The 13,368-nt window shown below is 67.0% G+C and overlaps 3 protein-coding genes across 3 annotated transcripts; all 3 read left to right on the forward strand.

Annotated features, from left to right (window-relative positions):
• Positions 1-1,675: 1,675 nt before the first annotated feature.
• Positions 1,676-4,227, forward strand: LOC142051364 (E3 ubiquitin-protein ligase PHF7-like). The gene is made up of 9 exons (XM_075080508.1): positions 1,676-1,868; positions 2,054-2,145; positions 2,250-2,351; positions 2,673-2,797; positions 2,892-3,054; positions 3,174-3,280; positions 3,407-3,520; positions 3,763-3,914; positions 4,059-4,227. The coding sequence occupies exons 1-9, from the start codon at positions 1,730-1,732 to the stop codon at positions 4,199-4,201; spliced, it is 1,137 nt and encodes a 378-aa protein (XP_074936609.1). The 5' UTR covers positions 1,676-1,729; the 3' UTR covers positions 4,202-4,227.
• A 1,883-nt stretch (positions 4,228-6,110) lies between these two features.
• Positions 6,111-8,581, forward strand: LOC142051365 (E3 ubiquitin-protein ligase PHF7-like). The gene is made up of 9 exons (XM_075080509.1): positions 6,111-6,222; positions 6,408-6,499; positions 6,604-6,705; positions 7,027-7,151; positions 7,246-7,408; positions 7,528-7,634; positions 7,761-7,874; positions 8,117-8,268; positions 8,413-8,581. Exons 1-9 carry the CDS (start codon positions 6,111-6,113, stop codon positions 8,553-8,555), a joined length of 1,110 nt encoding a protein of 369 aa, XP_074936610.1. The 3' UTR covers positions 8,556-8,581.
• A 1,836-nt stretch (positions 8,582-10,417) lies between these two features.
• On the forward strand, positions 10,418-12,969 carry LOC142051373 (E3 ubiquitin-protein ligase PHF7-like). Its single transcript, XM_075080517.1, has 9 exons — positions 10,418-10,610; positions 10,796-10,887; positions 10,992-11,093; positions 11,415-11,539; positions 11,634-11,796; positions 11,916-12,022; positions 12,149-12,262; positions 12,505-12,656; positions 12,801-12,969. Exons 1-9 carry the CDS (start codon positions 10,472-10,474, stop codon positions 12,941-12,943), a joined length of 1,137 nt encoding a protein of 378 aa, XP_074936618.1. The 5' UTR covers positions 10,418-10,471; the 3' UTR covers positions 12,944-12,969.
• Positions 12,970-13,368: the final 399 nt, after the last annotated feature.

Consider the following 13,368-nt stretch of genomic DNA (forward strand, 5'->3'; position numbering starts at 1 on the left):
ACAGGAGCTGGCACTGGCCGCCCCAGGTGAGATGCTGGTGTCACCCGCTTGGGGACGTGATGTGCGGCACCAGAGCTGAACCCACGGGGGCTGGGGAGGGGGAAGCTCCACGGGAGCTGCTGAGGGGCCAAGGCCTCCCTGCCCAGGGCGCGGAGCAGTGGACCCAGGGTGCGGGGAGGGCAAGGGCGTCCCCGTGGGTCCCTTCTCCCACACCGGGGCTCCAGCAGGGACTTCAGAGACGTCCAGAGGGGTTCGTAGCACAAGCGCTTTGTTCAGGCATCAGAATTCCTGACTCTCCATTAACGAGCCGAATGACGTGGTGTCGTGGTTTAGGCGGCAGCTCAGCCCCACACAGTCGCTCGCTCCCTCCCCCACCGGTAGATGGGGGAGAGAATCAGAAGGGTAACGCTCGTGGGTTGCGATAAGAACAGTTTAATAATTAAAATTAACAGAAACAACAACAGAAATGCAATGGAAAAGAGAACAACGAGAGGCGCAAAGCCCCGGGGGAGGAGGGAAGGGAGGGCAGAGGGGGAACGAACCGCCGAAACAAACCGCACGCGCCGCAGCCGCGCCGCAGCCGCGCCGCGCCGCTCCCGAGCTGCAACTGGCCCCCCTCCATAGGCTGGTCATGGTGTCACGTGGTAGGGAATGAACCTGCCGTCGGCCAGTCGGGCTCAGCCGCCCCCGCCACGGCCCCGCCCCTCCCAGCCCCCCCGCCACGCGGCAGAGCCCGGGAAGCTGGAAAGGCAGCCGCCCCCCCACAGTGAGGAGAATTAACCCCTTCTCAGCCAAAACCAGCACATGTGGTTTAAGTTATTCTGGGTTGTTTTGGGGTTTTTTTTAGGTAGAGTTTACATTATTTTTGTACTGTCCCTTTTCTTAGCAAAATGTGTTCCGTTTCAACAAAGCCTACCGACCCCAACCCCGCTTGCTGCTGTCAGGACCCTGCCGGCCATGAGCCAGGCTGTGGCACGAAGCTCCGCGGCCAGAGCCCTGATGGCAATCCCAAGCAGGCAGCCGTGAAGTGACACCACCAGCGGGGATTTGCTGCAGCGATCCCTCCAGGCGATTGCTTTGCTTTGCCACAGCCCCAGCAGCATCACTGTGTCGGGGGGGCTGTGGAGTTGCTCTGTGGACAACGGAGAGCCCGGCCCAGCTCAGCTGCCACGCCGTGGACACCCCCAGCCGCTGCTGCTATTGCTGGCCAAAAACCACTGCCAGGAGTCAAATCCCAATTAGTGCCCACTTTTGCCACAAGTACCGCTTCTCACCTGGCTCCGTCCCAGTCACAGCAGGGATACAGAGCTGGCTCCAAAGCTGCGCGGCCAGAGCCCTGATGGGAAGCGGGGGGCGGTGGGTGAAGGCTGCTCCAGCCTCCCTGCGCTCGCGGGAAACGTGCCCAAAAGCGTCTGCACAAGAAGCCCGTGCCACAGTCCCTCCCGCCCCGGATCACAGCCCTGTGCCTGTCCCCAGGTCCCAGATGCAGGGAAGGAGACGGCTGGGCGTGGGGACATTTGTCACCTGGCTCCGCACACGCGTGACCGTGTTTGTGACCCTACATGCGTGCAGAGCCGTGTCACAAAGAGCCCAGGCTGGATAAATACCCCGCGCAACCGCCCCCAGCTCAGTGGCGAGTTTGCCACAGACGCTGGAAGATCAGGACGGTCTTTGACCGCACCGACATCCCCAAGCCCAGCCATCTCCTTCACTGCAGCCACTTGCGGTGATGGAGCTGAGGTCGCGGCGCCGCAAGATGCCGCAGTCCCCCCCTGCCCAGTGTCCCCCGGCGCCGCCGGAGGAGCAGGCAGGACCCTCCCGTGTGCCACCCCCGCGCAAAAGAAAGCGTCAGGTCCCCAAGGAGGAAGGTGAGCGCAGAGCATCCCCCACCGGGCACCTGCCAGAGGGGATTTTGGCTGGTGCCCAGCTGTGCAAGCGGAGGCCCCCGCATCGTGGCAAGGCGCCCCGGCCTCTCCCCCGTCCCGCTCCCGGCACTGCCGCCCCAGCACACCGGCGCGGTGCTGGGGGTGACAGCGCCGCTGTCCTCCGACAGTATGCAGGCTGTGCTGGCGAGCAGACTGTGACCCCGAAGTCGTGGGGCAGCTGTGCCGTCAGAAGGGGCTCTGCGTCCATGAGAACTGCCTGGTGAGTCCCCGGGGCTCAACACCCACCGGTCCACAACACCCCGCCCTCTCCAGCACCGCGGCACAGGCAGCCCCTGGCACGCACCCTCTTTTCCCCCCTTGCAGTACCACGCCACCAGGCTGGGCCAGAAAGGGGCCGATGAAGAGGGCTTCTACGGCTTTCTCTTCCCCGACATCCGGCAGGAGCTGAAGCGGGTGGCACAGAAGGTGAGGCCGGAGGGGACGTGTCCCCACCGTGGTCCCCGTGTCCCGAGCCCGCCGCTGCACAGGCCAGCAACCCCCCAGGAATGCTCTGGCAGCTGGCTGCAAGCAACCGCCCCCAGATCCTCCTTCCCCCAAAAGGGCCCATTTCTGCAGCAACTGGGGATTTGGGGAGGGTAGGGGACGTTATCAGCGGCCCAGTGTCAATGGCCAGGCAGCCCACCGAAACGCGGCGGGGCTGCGCTGGGCGAGGGCGAACAGGGCTCCCCGGGGAGTGCGGCATTGACTGCGCGGCGCTGACGCTGTCCACCTCCATGCCGTCCCCAGAGGTGCTGCATCTGCCGGCTGCGGGGTGCCTCGGTCGCCTGTCGGCGCAGGCGCTGCCGCCGAATCTTCCACTTCCCCTGCGGCAGTGAGCGGGGCTGCGTCTCCCAGTTCTTCGGGGAGTTCAAGTGAGTGTGGCCGCCTTGAAGGGCCAGGGCCGGACCCAGGCCAGGGCCTGGGGCAGAGGAGGCCTGTGGCTGAACCGTCACCTCCCTCCCACAGGTCCTTCTGCTGGAAGCACCGGCCGGTGCAGCGGGTGCGGGCGGTGCAGCAGGACGAGACCCCCTGCCTCATCTGCCAGGAGGCGGTGGCGGGGCGGCCCTGCTACGACACCCTGGTCTGTCCTGCCTGTGCCAGCGCCTGGTTCCACCGCCGCTGCATCCAGGTAGGCGACATCGCCCCCGGCCCCTGACGGGATCAGCCCTGTCGTCACCCTGTCGCCCAGCTCCCAGGGGGCGAACGAGACCCGCCCCGGCTCTGACGTTGATGCCCTCTCTGCCCCAGGGCCAGGCGCTGCGCTCTGCCCTGCACTACTTCCGCTGCCCCCTCTGCCAGGACGTGCCGACCTTCCAGGCGGAGATGTTTCGCCTGGGCATCAAAATCCCCGACAGGTCGGTGCCCTCCCCGCTGCCCCCTTCCCCCTCCGTGGTGCTCCGGCCGATCCCCTCCTGCCTCCCTGGGTGCCAGCAGGGTGGCCCCCACGCCCCCCGCGGCTGAGGGCTTCCTGTCTCCCGCAGGGATGCTGCCTGGGAGGAGGACGGGGCCTTCGCGGACCACTACCAGCGGCACAGCTCCTGCGATGCCAGCCAGTGCCTGTGCCCGGTGGGACGGGAGCAGGCGGAGGTGAACGGGTGAGTGCCCGTGTCCCCGGTCCCTGCAGCCCCGGCGAGGAGACGATGCCTTCGTCTCCTCCTCTGGGCAGGTATCCCGGGGGGGTCGGGTCCCTGGGATGGCGAGCTGGGCCTGGCACCAGGTGCGTGCCGGCAGCTCAGCTTCGGCTGCCTGGAGGGGAGCAGGGCCCAACGCTGCGCCCGGGCTGGCAGCCCACAGCTCGGGGGGCCTTTGGTGGCAGTGGGTCCCATTGCTCCCCCAGGCCCTGGAGACTTCTGCTCTGTGGCTCCTGTGCCTCCCGCGGCACCCACCAGCTCTGCTCCGGCATAGGAGAAGACGCCGACTCCTGGGAGTGCGGCGACTGCAGCGGCACGGGCACTGGTGAGGGGGGCGGGGCAGGGTGCCCACAGCCACGTGGCCACCACAGCACGTGGGACCTGGGGCCAGGCGCAGGGCTCTGATGCGGGGAGGGAGCGAGCGTGGCCTGGACTTGTTGTGCTCATCGTCTCCCTGCCTGCCCCTTGCAGCGCCTCCCGTTGCACCTGGCCCAGACTCCAGCCCCGCCGACGCAGGGACCCTCGCACAGCACCCCGGGTCCTGGCACTTCAGCTGAGGAAGAAGAGGCCAGGATCCTCGCAGGACACCCCGGCACCCAGCTGCCCTCCCAGCCCCTCTCCCAGAAACCTGCAGAGCCTCACTAATAAAAGCTGGAACGTCACACGTGGCCTTGCTGATGTGCCGAAATGCTGCGGCGCAAGGGCCTCCGCGGTGGCCCTGACCCTCCCCTTGGCACCGTGGGTGCTGCCAGGTCGTTTCCCAAACAGGAGCTGGCACTGGCCGCCCCAGGTGAGATGCTGGTGTCACCCGCTTGGGGACGTGATGTGCGGCACCAGAGCTGAACCCACGGGGGCTGGGGAGGGGGAAGCTCCACGGGAGCTGCTGAGGGGCCAAGGCCTCCCTGCCCAGGGCGCGGAGCAGTGGACCCAGGGTGCGGGGAGGGCAAGGGCGTCCCCGTGGGTCCCTTCTCCCACACCGGGGCTCCAGCAGGGACTTCAGAGACGTCCAGAGGGGTTCGTAGCACAAGCGCTTTGTTCAGGCATCAGAATTCCTGACTCTCCATTAACGAGCCGAATGACGTGGTGTCGTGGTTTAGGCGGCAGCTCAGCCCCACACAGTCGCTCGCTCCCTCCCCCACCGGTAGATGGGGGAGAGAATCAGAAGGGTAACGCTCGTGGGTTGCGATAAGAACAGTTTAATAATTAAAATTAACAGAAACAACAACAGAAATGCAATGGAAAAGAGAACAACGAGAGGCGCAAAGCCCCGGGGGAGGAGGGAAGGGAGGGCAGAGGGGGAACGAACCGCCGAAACAAACCGCACGCGCCGCAGCCGCGCCGCAGCCGCGCCGCAGCCGCGCCGCAGCCGCGCCGCAGCCGCGCCGCGCCGCTCCCGAGCTGCAACTGGCCCCCCTCCATAGGCTGGTCATGGTGTCACGTGGTAGGGAATGAACCTGCCGTCGGCCAGTCGGGCTCAGCCGCCCCCGCCACGGCCCCGCCCCTCCCAGCCCCCCCGCCACGCGGCAGAGCCCGGGAAGCTGGCAAGGCAGCCGCCCCCCCACAGTGAGGAGAATTAACCCCTTCTCAGCCAAAACCAGCACATGTGGTTTAAGTTATTCTGGGTTGTTTTGGGTTTTTTTTTAGGTAGAGTTTACATTATTTTTGTACTGTCCCTTTTCTTAGCAAAATGTGTTCCGTTTCAACAAAGCCTACCGACCCCAACCCCGCTTGCTGCTGTCAGGACCCTGCCGGCCATGAGCCAGGCTGTGGCACGAAGCTCCACGGCCAGAGCCCTGATGGCAATCCCAAGCAGGCAGCCGTGAAGTGACACCACCAGCGGGGATTTGCTGCAGCGATCCCTCCAGGCGATTGCTTTGCTTTGCCACAGCCCCAGCAGCATCACTGTGTCGGGGGGGCTGTGGAGTTGCTCTGTGGACAACGGAGAGCCCGGCCCAGCTCAGCTGCCACGCCGTGGACACCCCCAGCCGCTGCTGCTATTGCTGGCCAAAAACCACTGCCAGGAGTCAAATCCCAATTAGTGCCCACTTTTGCCACAAGTACCGCTTCTCACCTGGCTCCGTCCCAGTCACAGCAGGGATACAGAGCTGGCTCCAAAGCTGCGCGGCCAGAGCCCTGATGGGAAGCGGGGGGCGGGTGGGTGAAGGCTGCTCCAGCCTCCCTGCGCTCGCGGGAAACGTGCCCAAAAGCGTCTGCACAAGAAGCCCGTGCCACAGTCCCTCCCGCCCCGGATCACAGCCCTGTGCCTGTCCCCAGGTCCCAGATGCAGGGAAGGAGACGGCTGGGCGTGGGGACATTTGTCACCTGGCTCCGCACACGCGTGACCGTGTTTGTGACCCTACATGCGTGCAGAGCCGTGTCACAAAGAGCCCAGGCTGGATAAATACCCCGCGCAACCGCCCCCAGCTCAGTGGCGAGTTTGCCACAGACGCTGGAAGATCAGGACGGTCTTTGACCGCACCGACATCCCCAAGCCCAGCCATCTCCTTCACTGCAGCCACTTGCGGTGATGGAGCTGAGGTCGCGGCGCCGCAAGATGCCCCAGTCCCCCCCTGCCCAGTGTCCCCCGGCGCCGCCGGAGGAGCAGGCAGGACCCTCCCGTGTGCCACCCCCGCGCAAAAGAAAGCGTCAGGTCCCCAAGGAGGAAGGTGAGCGCAGAGCATCCCCCACCGGGCACCTGCCAGAGGGGATTTTGGCTGGTGCCCAGCTGTGCAAGCGGAGGCCCCCGCATCGTGGCAAGGCGCCCCGGCCTCTCCCCCGTCCCGCTCCCGGCACTGCCGCCCCAGCACACCGGCGCGGTGCTGGGGGTGACAGCGCCGCTGTCCTCCGACAGTATGCAGGCTGTGCTGGCGAGCAGACTGTGACCCCGAAGTCGTGGGGCAGCTGTGCCGTCAGAAGGGGCTCTGCGTCCATGAGAACTGCCTGGTGAGTCCCCGGGGCTCAACACCCACCGGTCCACAACACCCCGCCCTCTCCAGCACCGCGGCACAGGCAGCCCCTGGCACGCACCCTCTTTTCCCCCCTTGCAGTACCACGCCACCAGGCTGGGCCAGAAAGGGGCCGATGAAGAGGGCTTCTACGGCTTTCTCTTCCCCGACATCCGGCAGGAGCTGAAGCGGGTGGCACAGAAGGTGAGGCCGGAGGGGACGTGTCCCCACCGTGGTCCCCGTGTCCCAAGCCCGGCGCTGCACAGGCCAGCAACCCCCCAGGAATGCTCTGGCAGCTGGCTGCAAGCAACCGCCCCCAGATCCTCCTTCCCCCAAAAGGGCCCATTTCTGCAGCAACTGGGGATTTGGGGAGGGTAGGGGACGTTATCAGCGGCCCAGTGTCAATGGCCAGGCAGCCCACCGAAACGCGGCGGGGCTGCGCTGGGCGAGGGCGAACAGGGCTCCCCGGGGAGCGCGGCATTGACTGCGCGGCGCTGACGCTGTCCACCTCCATGCCGTCCCCAGAGGTGCTGCATCTGCCGGCTGCGGGGTGCCTCGGTCGCCTGTCGGCGCAGGCGCTGCCGCCGAATCTTCCACTTCCCCTGCGGCAGTGAGCGGGGCTGCGTCTCCCAGTTCTTCGGGGAGTTCAAGTGAGTGTGGCCGCCTTGAAGGGCCAGGGCCGGACCCAGGCCAGGGCCTGGGGCAGAGGAGGCCTGTGGCTGAACCGTCACCTCCCTCCCACAGGTCCTTCTGCTGGAAGCACCGGCCGGTGCAGCGGGTGCGGGCGGTGCAGCAGGACGAGACCCCCTGCCTCATCTGCCAGGAGGCGGTGGCGGGGCGGCCCTGCTACGACACCCTGGTCTGTCCTGCCTGTGCCAGCGCCTGGTTCCACCGCCGCTGCATCCAGGTAGGCGACATCGCCCCCGGCCCCTGACGGGATCAGCCCTGTCGTCACCCTGTCGCCCAGCTCCCAGGGGGCGAACGAGACCCGCCCCGGCTCTGACGTTGATGCCCTCTCTGCCCCAGGGCCAGGCGCTGCGCTCTGCCCTGCACTACTTCCGCTGCCCCCTCTGCCAGGACGTGCCGACCTTCCAGGCGGAGATGTTTCGCCTGGGCATCAAAATCCCCGACAGGTCGGTGCCCTCCCCGCTGCCCCCTTCCCCCTCCGTGGTGCTCCGGCCGATCCCCTCCTGCCTCCCTGGGTGCCAGCAGGGTGGCCCCCACGCCCCCCGCGGCTGAGGGCTTCCTGTCTCCCGCAGGGATGCTGCCTGGGAGGAGGACGGGGCCTTCGCGGACCACTACCAGCGGCACAGCTCCTGCGATGCCAGCCAGTGCCTGTGCCCAGTGGGACGGGAGCAGGCGGAGGTGAACGGGTGAGTGCCCGTGTCCCCGGTCCCTGCAGCCCCGGCGAGGAGACGATGCCTTCGTCTCCTCCTCTGGGCAGGTATCCCGGGGGGGTCGGGTCCCTGGGATGGCGAGCTGGGCCTGGCACCAGGTGCGTGCCGGCAGCTCAGCTTCGGCTGCCTGGAGGGGAGCAGGGCCCAACGCTGCGCCCGGGCTGGCAGCCCACAGCTCGGGGGGCCTTTGGTGGCAGTGGGTCCCATTGCTCCCCCAGGCCCTGGAGACTTCTGCTCTGTGGCTCCTGTGCCTCCCGCGGCACCCACCAGCTCTGCTCCGGCATAGGAGAAGACGCCGACTCCTGGGAGTGCGGCGACTGCAGCGGCACGGGCACCGGTGAGGGGGGCGGGGCAGGCTGCCCACAGCCACGTGGCCACCACAGCACGTGGGACCTGGGGCCAGGCGCAGGGCTCTGATGCGGGGAGGGAGCGAGCGTGGCCTGGACTTGTTGTGCTCATCGTCTCCCTGCCTGCCCCTTGCAGCGCCTCCCGTTGCACCTGGCCCAGACTCCAGCCCCGCCGACGCAGGGACCCTCGCACAGCACCCCGGGTCCTGGCACTTCAGCTGAGGAAGAAGAGGCCAGGATCCTCGCAGGACACCCCGGCACCCAGCTGCCCTCCCAGCCCCTCTCCCAGAAACCTGCAGAGCCTCACTAATAAAAGCTGGAACGTCACACGTGGCCTTGCTGATGTGCCGAAATGCTGCGGCGCAAGGGCCTCCGCGGTGGCCCTGACCCTCCCCTTGGCACCGTGGGTGCTGCCAGGTCGTTTCCCAAACAGGAGCTGGCACTGGCCGCCCCAGGTGAGATGCTGGTGTCACCCGCTTGGGGACGTGATGTGCGGCACCAGAGCTGAACCCATGGGGGCTGGGGAGGGGGAAGCTCCACGGGAGCTGCTGAGGGGCCAAGGCCTCCCTGCCCAGGGCGCGGAGCAGTGGACCCAGGGTGCGGGGAGGGCAAGGGCGTCCCCGTGGGTCCCTTCTCCCACACCGGGGCTCCAGCAGGGACTTCAGAGACGTCCAGAGGGGTTCGTAGCACAAGCGCTTTGTTCAGGCATCAGAATTCCTGACTCTCCATTAACGAGCCGAATGACGTGGTGTCGTGGTTTAGGCGGCAGCTCAGCCCCACACAGTCGCTCGCTCCCTCCCCCACCGGTAGATGGGGGAGAGAATCAGAAGGGTAACGCTCGTGGGTTGCGATAAGAACAGTTTAATAATTAAAATTAACAGAAACAACAACAGAAATGCAATGGAAAAGAGAACAACGAGAGGCGCAAAGCCCCGGGGGAGGAGGGAAGGGAGGGCAGAGGGGGAACGAACCGCCGAAACAAACCGCACGCGCCGCAGCCGCGCCGCAGCCGCGCCGCAGCCGCGCCGCAGCCGCGCCGCAGCCGCGCCGCAGCCGCGCCGCAGCCGCGCCGCAGCCGCGCCGCGCCGCTCCCGAGCTGCAACTGGCCCCCCTCCATAGGCTGGTCATGGTGTCACGTGGTAGGGAATGAACCTGCCGTCGGCCAGTCGGGCTCAGCCGCCCCCGCCACGGCCCCGCCCCTCCCAGCCCCCCCGCCACGCGGCAGAGTCCGGGAAGCTGGGAAAGGCAGCCGCCCCCCCACAGTGAGGAGAATTAACCCCTTCTCAGCCAAAACCAGCACGTGTGGTTTAAGTTATTCTGGGTTGTTTTGGGGTTTTTTTTAGGTAGAGTTTACATTATTTTTGTACTGTCCCTTTTCTTAGCAAAATGTGTTCCGTTTCAACAAAGCCTACCGACCCCAACCCCGCTTGCTGCTGTCAGGACCCTGCCGGCCATGAGCCAGGCTGTGGCACGAAGCTCCGCGGCCAGAGCCCTGATGGCAATCCCAAGCAGGCAGCCGTGAAGTGACACCACCAGCGGGGATTTGCTGCAGCGATCCCTCCAGGCGATTGCTTTGCTTTGCCACAGCCCCAGCAGCATCACTGTGTCGGGGGGGCTGTGGAGTTGCTCTGTGGACAACGGAGAGCCCGGCCCAGCTCAGCTGCCACGCCGTGGACACCCCCAGCCGCTGCTGCTATTGCTGGCCAAAAACCACTGCCAGGAGTCAAATCCCAATTAGTGCCCACTTTTGCCACAAGTACCGCTTCTCACCTGGCTCCGTCCCAGTCACAGCAGGGATACAGAGCTGGCTCCAAAGCTGCGCGGCCAGAGCCCTGATGGGAAGCGGGGGGCGGGTGGGTGAAGGCTGCTCCAGCCTCCCTGCGCTCGCGGGAAACGTGCCCAAAAGCGTCTGCACAAGAAGCCCGTGCCACAGTCCCTCCCGCCCCGGATCACAGCCCTGTGCCTGTCCCCAGGTCCCAGATGCAGGGAAGGAGACGGCTGGGCGTGGGGACATTTGTCACCTGGCTCCGCACACGCGTGACCGTGTTTGTGACCCTACATGCGTGCAGAGCCGTGTCACAAAGAGCCCAGGCTGGATAAATACCCCGCGCAACCGCCCCCAGCTCAGTGGCGAGTTTGCCACAGACGCTGGAAGATCAGGACGGTCTTTGACCGCACCGACATCCCCAAGCCCAGCCATCTCCTTCACTGCAGCCACTTGCGGTGATGGAGCTGAGGTCGCGGCGCCGCAAGATGCCGCAGTCCCCCCCTGCCCAGTGTCCCCCGGCGCCGCCGGAGGAGCAGGCAGGACCCTCCCGTGTGCCACCCCCGCGCAAAAGAAAGCGTCAGGTCCCCAAGGAGGAAGGTGAGCGCAGAGCATCCCCCACCGGGCACCTGCCAGAGGGGATTTTGGCTGGTGCCCAGCTGTGCAAGCGGAGGCCCCCGCATCGTGGCAAGGCGCCCCGGCCTCTCCCCCGTCCCGCTCCCGGCACTGCCGCCCCAGCACACCGGCGCGGTGCTGGGGGTGACAGCGCCGCTGTCCTCCGACAGTATGCAGGCTGTGCTGGCGAGCAGACTGTGACCCCGAAGTCGTGGGGCAGCTGTGCCGTCAGAAGGGGCTCTGCGTCCATGAGAACTGCCTGGTGAGTCCCCGGGGCTCAACACCCACCGGTCCACAACACCCCGCCCTCTCCAGCACCGCGGCACAGGCAGCCCCTGGCACGCACCCTCTTTTCCCCCCTTGCAGTACCACGCCACCAGGCTGGGCCAGAAAGGGGCCGATGAAGAGGGCTTCTACGGCTTTCTCTTCCCCGACATCCGGCAGGAGCTGAAGCGGGTGGCACAGAAGGTGAGGCCGGAGGGGACGTGTCCCCACCGTGGTCCCCGTGTCCCGAGCCCGCCGCTGCACAGGCCAGCAACCCCCCAGGAATGCTCTGGCAGCTGGCTGCAAGCAACCGCCCCCAGATCCTCCTTCCCCCAAAAGGGCCCATTTCTGCAGCAACTGGGGATTTGGGGAGGGTAGGGGACGTTATCAGCGGCCCAGTGTCAATGGCCAGGCAGCCCACCGAAACGCGGCGGGGCTGCGCTGGGCGAGGGCGAACAGGGCTCCCCGGGGAGTGCGGCATTGACTGCGCGGCGCTGACGCTGTCCACCTCCATGCCGTCCCCAGAGGTGCTGCATCTGCCGGCTGCGGGGTGCCTCGGTCGCCTGTCGGCGCAGGCGCTGCCGCCGAATCTTCCACTTCCCCTGCGGCAGTGAGCGGGGCTGCGTCTCCCAGTTCTTCGGGGAGTTCAAGTGAGTGTGGCCGCCTTGAAGGGCCAGGGCCGGACCCAGGCCAGGGCCTGGGGCAGAGGAGGCCTGTGGCTGAACCGTCACCTCCCTCCCACAGGTCCTTCTGCTGGAAGCACCGGCCGGTGCAGCGGGTGCGGGCGGTGCAGCAGGACGAGACCCCCTGCCTCATCTGCCAGGAGGCGGTGGCGGGGCGGCCCTGCTACGACACCCTGGTCTGTCCTGCCTGTGCCAGCGCCTGGTTCCACCGCCGCTGCATCCAGGTAGGCGACATCGCCCCCGGCCCCTGACAGGATCAGCCCTGTCGTCACCCTGTCGCCCAGCTCCCAGGGGGCGAACGAGACCCGCCCCGGCTCTGACGTTGATGCCCTCTCTGCCCCAGGGCCAGGCGCTGCGCTCTGCCCTGCACTACTTCCGCTGCCCCCTCTGCCAGGACGTGCCGACCTTCCAGGCGGAGATGTTTCGCCTGGGCATCAAAATCCCCGACAGGTCGGTGCCCTCCCCGCTGCCCCCTTCCCCCTCCGTGGTGCTCCGGCCGATCCCCTCCTGCCTCCCTGGGTGCCAGCAGGGTGGCCCCCACGCCCCCCGCGGCTGAGGGCTTCCTGTCTCCCGCAGGGATGCTGCCTGGGAGGAGGACGGGGCCTTCGCGGACCACTACCAGCGGCACAGCTCCTGCGATGCCAGCCAGTGCCTGTGCCCGGTGGGACGGGAGCAGGCGGAGGTGAACGGGTGAGTGCCCGTGTCCCCGGTCCCTGCAGCCCCGGCGAGGAGACGATGCCTTCGTCTCCTCCTCTGGGCAGGTATCCCGGGGGGGTCGGGTCCCTGGGATGGCGAGCTGGGCCTGGCACCAGGTGCGTGCCGGCAGCTCAGCTTCGGCTGCCTGGAGGGGAGCAGGGCCCAACGCTGCGCCCGGGCTGGCAGCCCACAGCTCGGGGGGCCTTTGGTGGCAGTGGGTCCCATTGCTCCCCCAGGCCCTGGAGACTTCTGCTCTGTGGCTCCTGTGCCTCCCGCGGCACCCACCAGCTCTGCTCCGGCATAGGAGAAGACGCCGACTCCTGGGAGTGCGGCGACTGCAGCGGCACGGGCACCGGTGAGGGGGGCGGGGCAGGGTGCCCACAGCCACGTGGCCACCACAGCACGTGGGACCTGGGGCCAGGCGCAGGGCTCTGATGCGGGGAGGGAGCGAGCGTGGCCTGGACTTGTTGTGCTCATCGTCTCCCTGCCTGCCCCTTGCAGCGCCTCCCGTTGCACCTGGCCCAGACTCCAGCCCCGCCGACGCAGGGACCCTCGCACAGCACCCCGGGTCCTGGCACTTCAGCTGAGGAAGAAGAGGCCAGGATCCTCGCAGGACACCCCGGCACCCAGCTGCCCTCCCAGCCCCTCTCCCAGAAACCTGCAGAGCCTCACTAATAAAAGCTGGAACGTCACACGTGGCCTTGCTGATGTGCCGAAATGCTGCGGCGCAAGGGCCTCCGCGGTGGCCCTGACCCTCCCCTTGGCACCGTGGGTGCTGCCAGGTCGTTTCCCAAACAGGAGCTGGCACTGGCCGCCCCAGGTGAGATGCTGGTGTCACCCGCTTGGGGACGTGATGTGCGGCACCAGAGCTGAACCCATGGGGGCTGGGGAGGGGGAAGCTCCACGGGAGCTGCTGAGGGGCCAAGGCCTCCCTGCCCAGGGCGCGGAGCAGTGGACCCAGGGTGCGGGGAGGGCAAGGGCGTCCCCGTGGGTCCCTTCTCCCACACCGGGGCTCCAGCAGGGACTTCAGAGACGTCCAGAGGGGTTCGTAGCACAAGCGCTTTGTTCAGGCATCAGAATTCCTGACTCTCCATTAACGA

Source organism: Phalacrocorax aristotelis, unplaced genomic scaffold (assembly GCF_949628215.1).
Source record: "Phalacrocorax aristotelis unplaced genomic scaffold, bGulAri2.1 scaffold_156, whole genome shotgun sequence".
Lineage (NCBI taxonomy): Eukaryota > Metazoa > Chordata > Aves > Suliformes > Phalacrocoracidae > Phalacrocorax > Phalacrocorax aristotelis.

Bases quoted from the DNA above. Each gene is read 5' to 3' on its own strand.
- LOC142051364 (XM_075080508.1), top strand. From the start codon at position 1,730: ATGGAGCTGAGGTCGCGGCGCCGCAAGATGCCGCAGTCCCCCCCTGCC. The intron at 2,146-2,249 runs GTGAGTCCCCGG...CCCCCCTTGCAG, and splicing joins GCGTCCATGAGAACTGCCTG to TACCACGCCACCAGGCTGGG. The intron at 3,055-3,173 runs GTAGGCGACATC...TCTCTGCCCCAG, and splicing joins TCCACCGCCGCTGCATCCAG to GGCCAGGCGCTGCGCTCTGC.
- LOC142051365 (XM_075080509.1), top strand. From the start codon at position 6,111: ATGCCCCAGTCCCCCCCTGCCCAGTGTCCCCCGGCGCCGCCGGAGGAG. The intron at 6,706-7,026 runs GTGAGGCCGGAG...TGCCGTCCCCAG, and splicing joins TGAAGCGGGTGGCACAGAAG to AGGTGCTGCATCTGCCGGCT. The intron at 7,635-7,760 runs GTCGGTGCCCTC...TGTCTCCCGCAG, and splicing joins GGCATCAAAATCCCCGACAG to GGATGCTGCCTGGGAGGAGG.
- LOC142051373 (XM_075080517.1), top strand. From the start codon at position 10,472: ATGGAGCTGAGGTCGCGGCGCCGCAAGATGCCGCAGTCCCCCCCTGCC. The intron at 11,797-11,915 runs GTAGGCGACATC...TCTCTGCCCCAG, and splicing joins TCCACCGCCGCTGCATCCAG to GGCCAGGCGCTGCGCTCTGC. The intron at 12,657-12,800 runs GTGGCCACCACA...CCCAGACTCCAG, and splicing joins GGCAGGGTGCCCACAGCCAC to CCCCGCCGACGCAGGGACCC.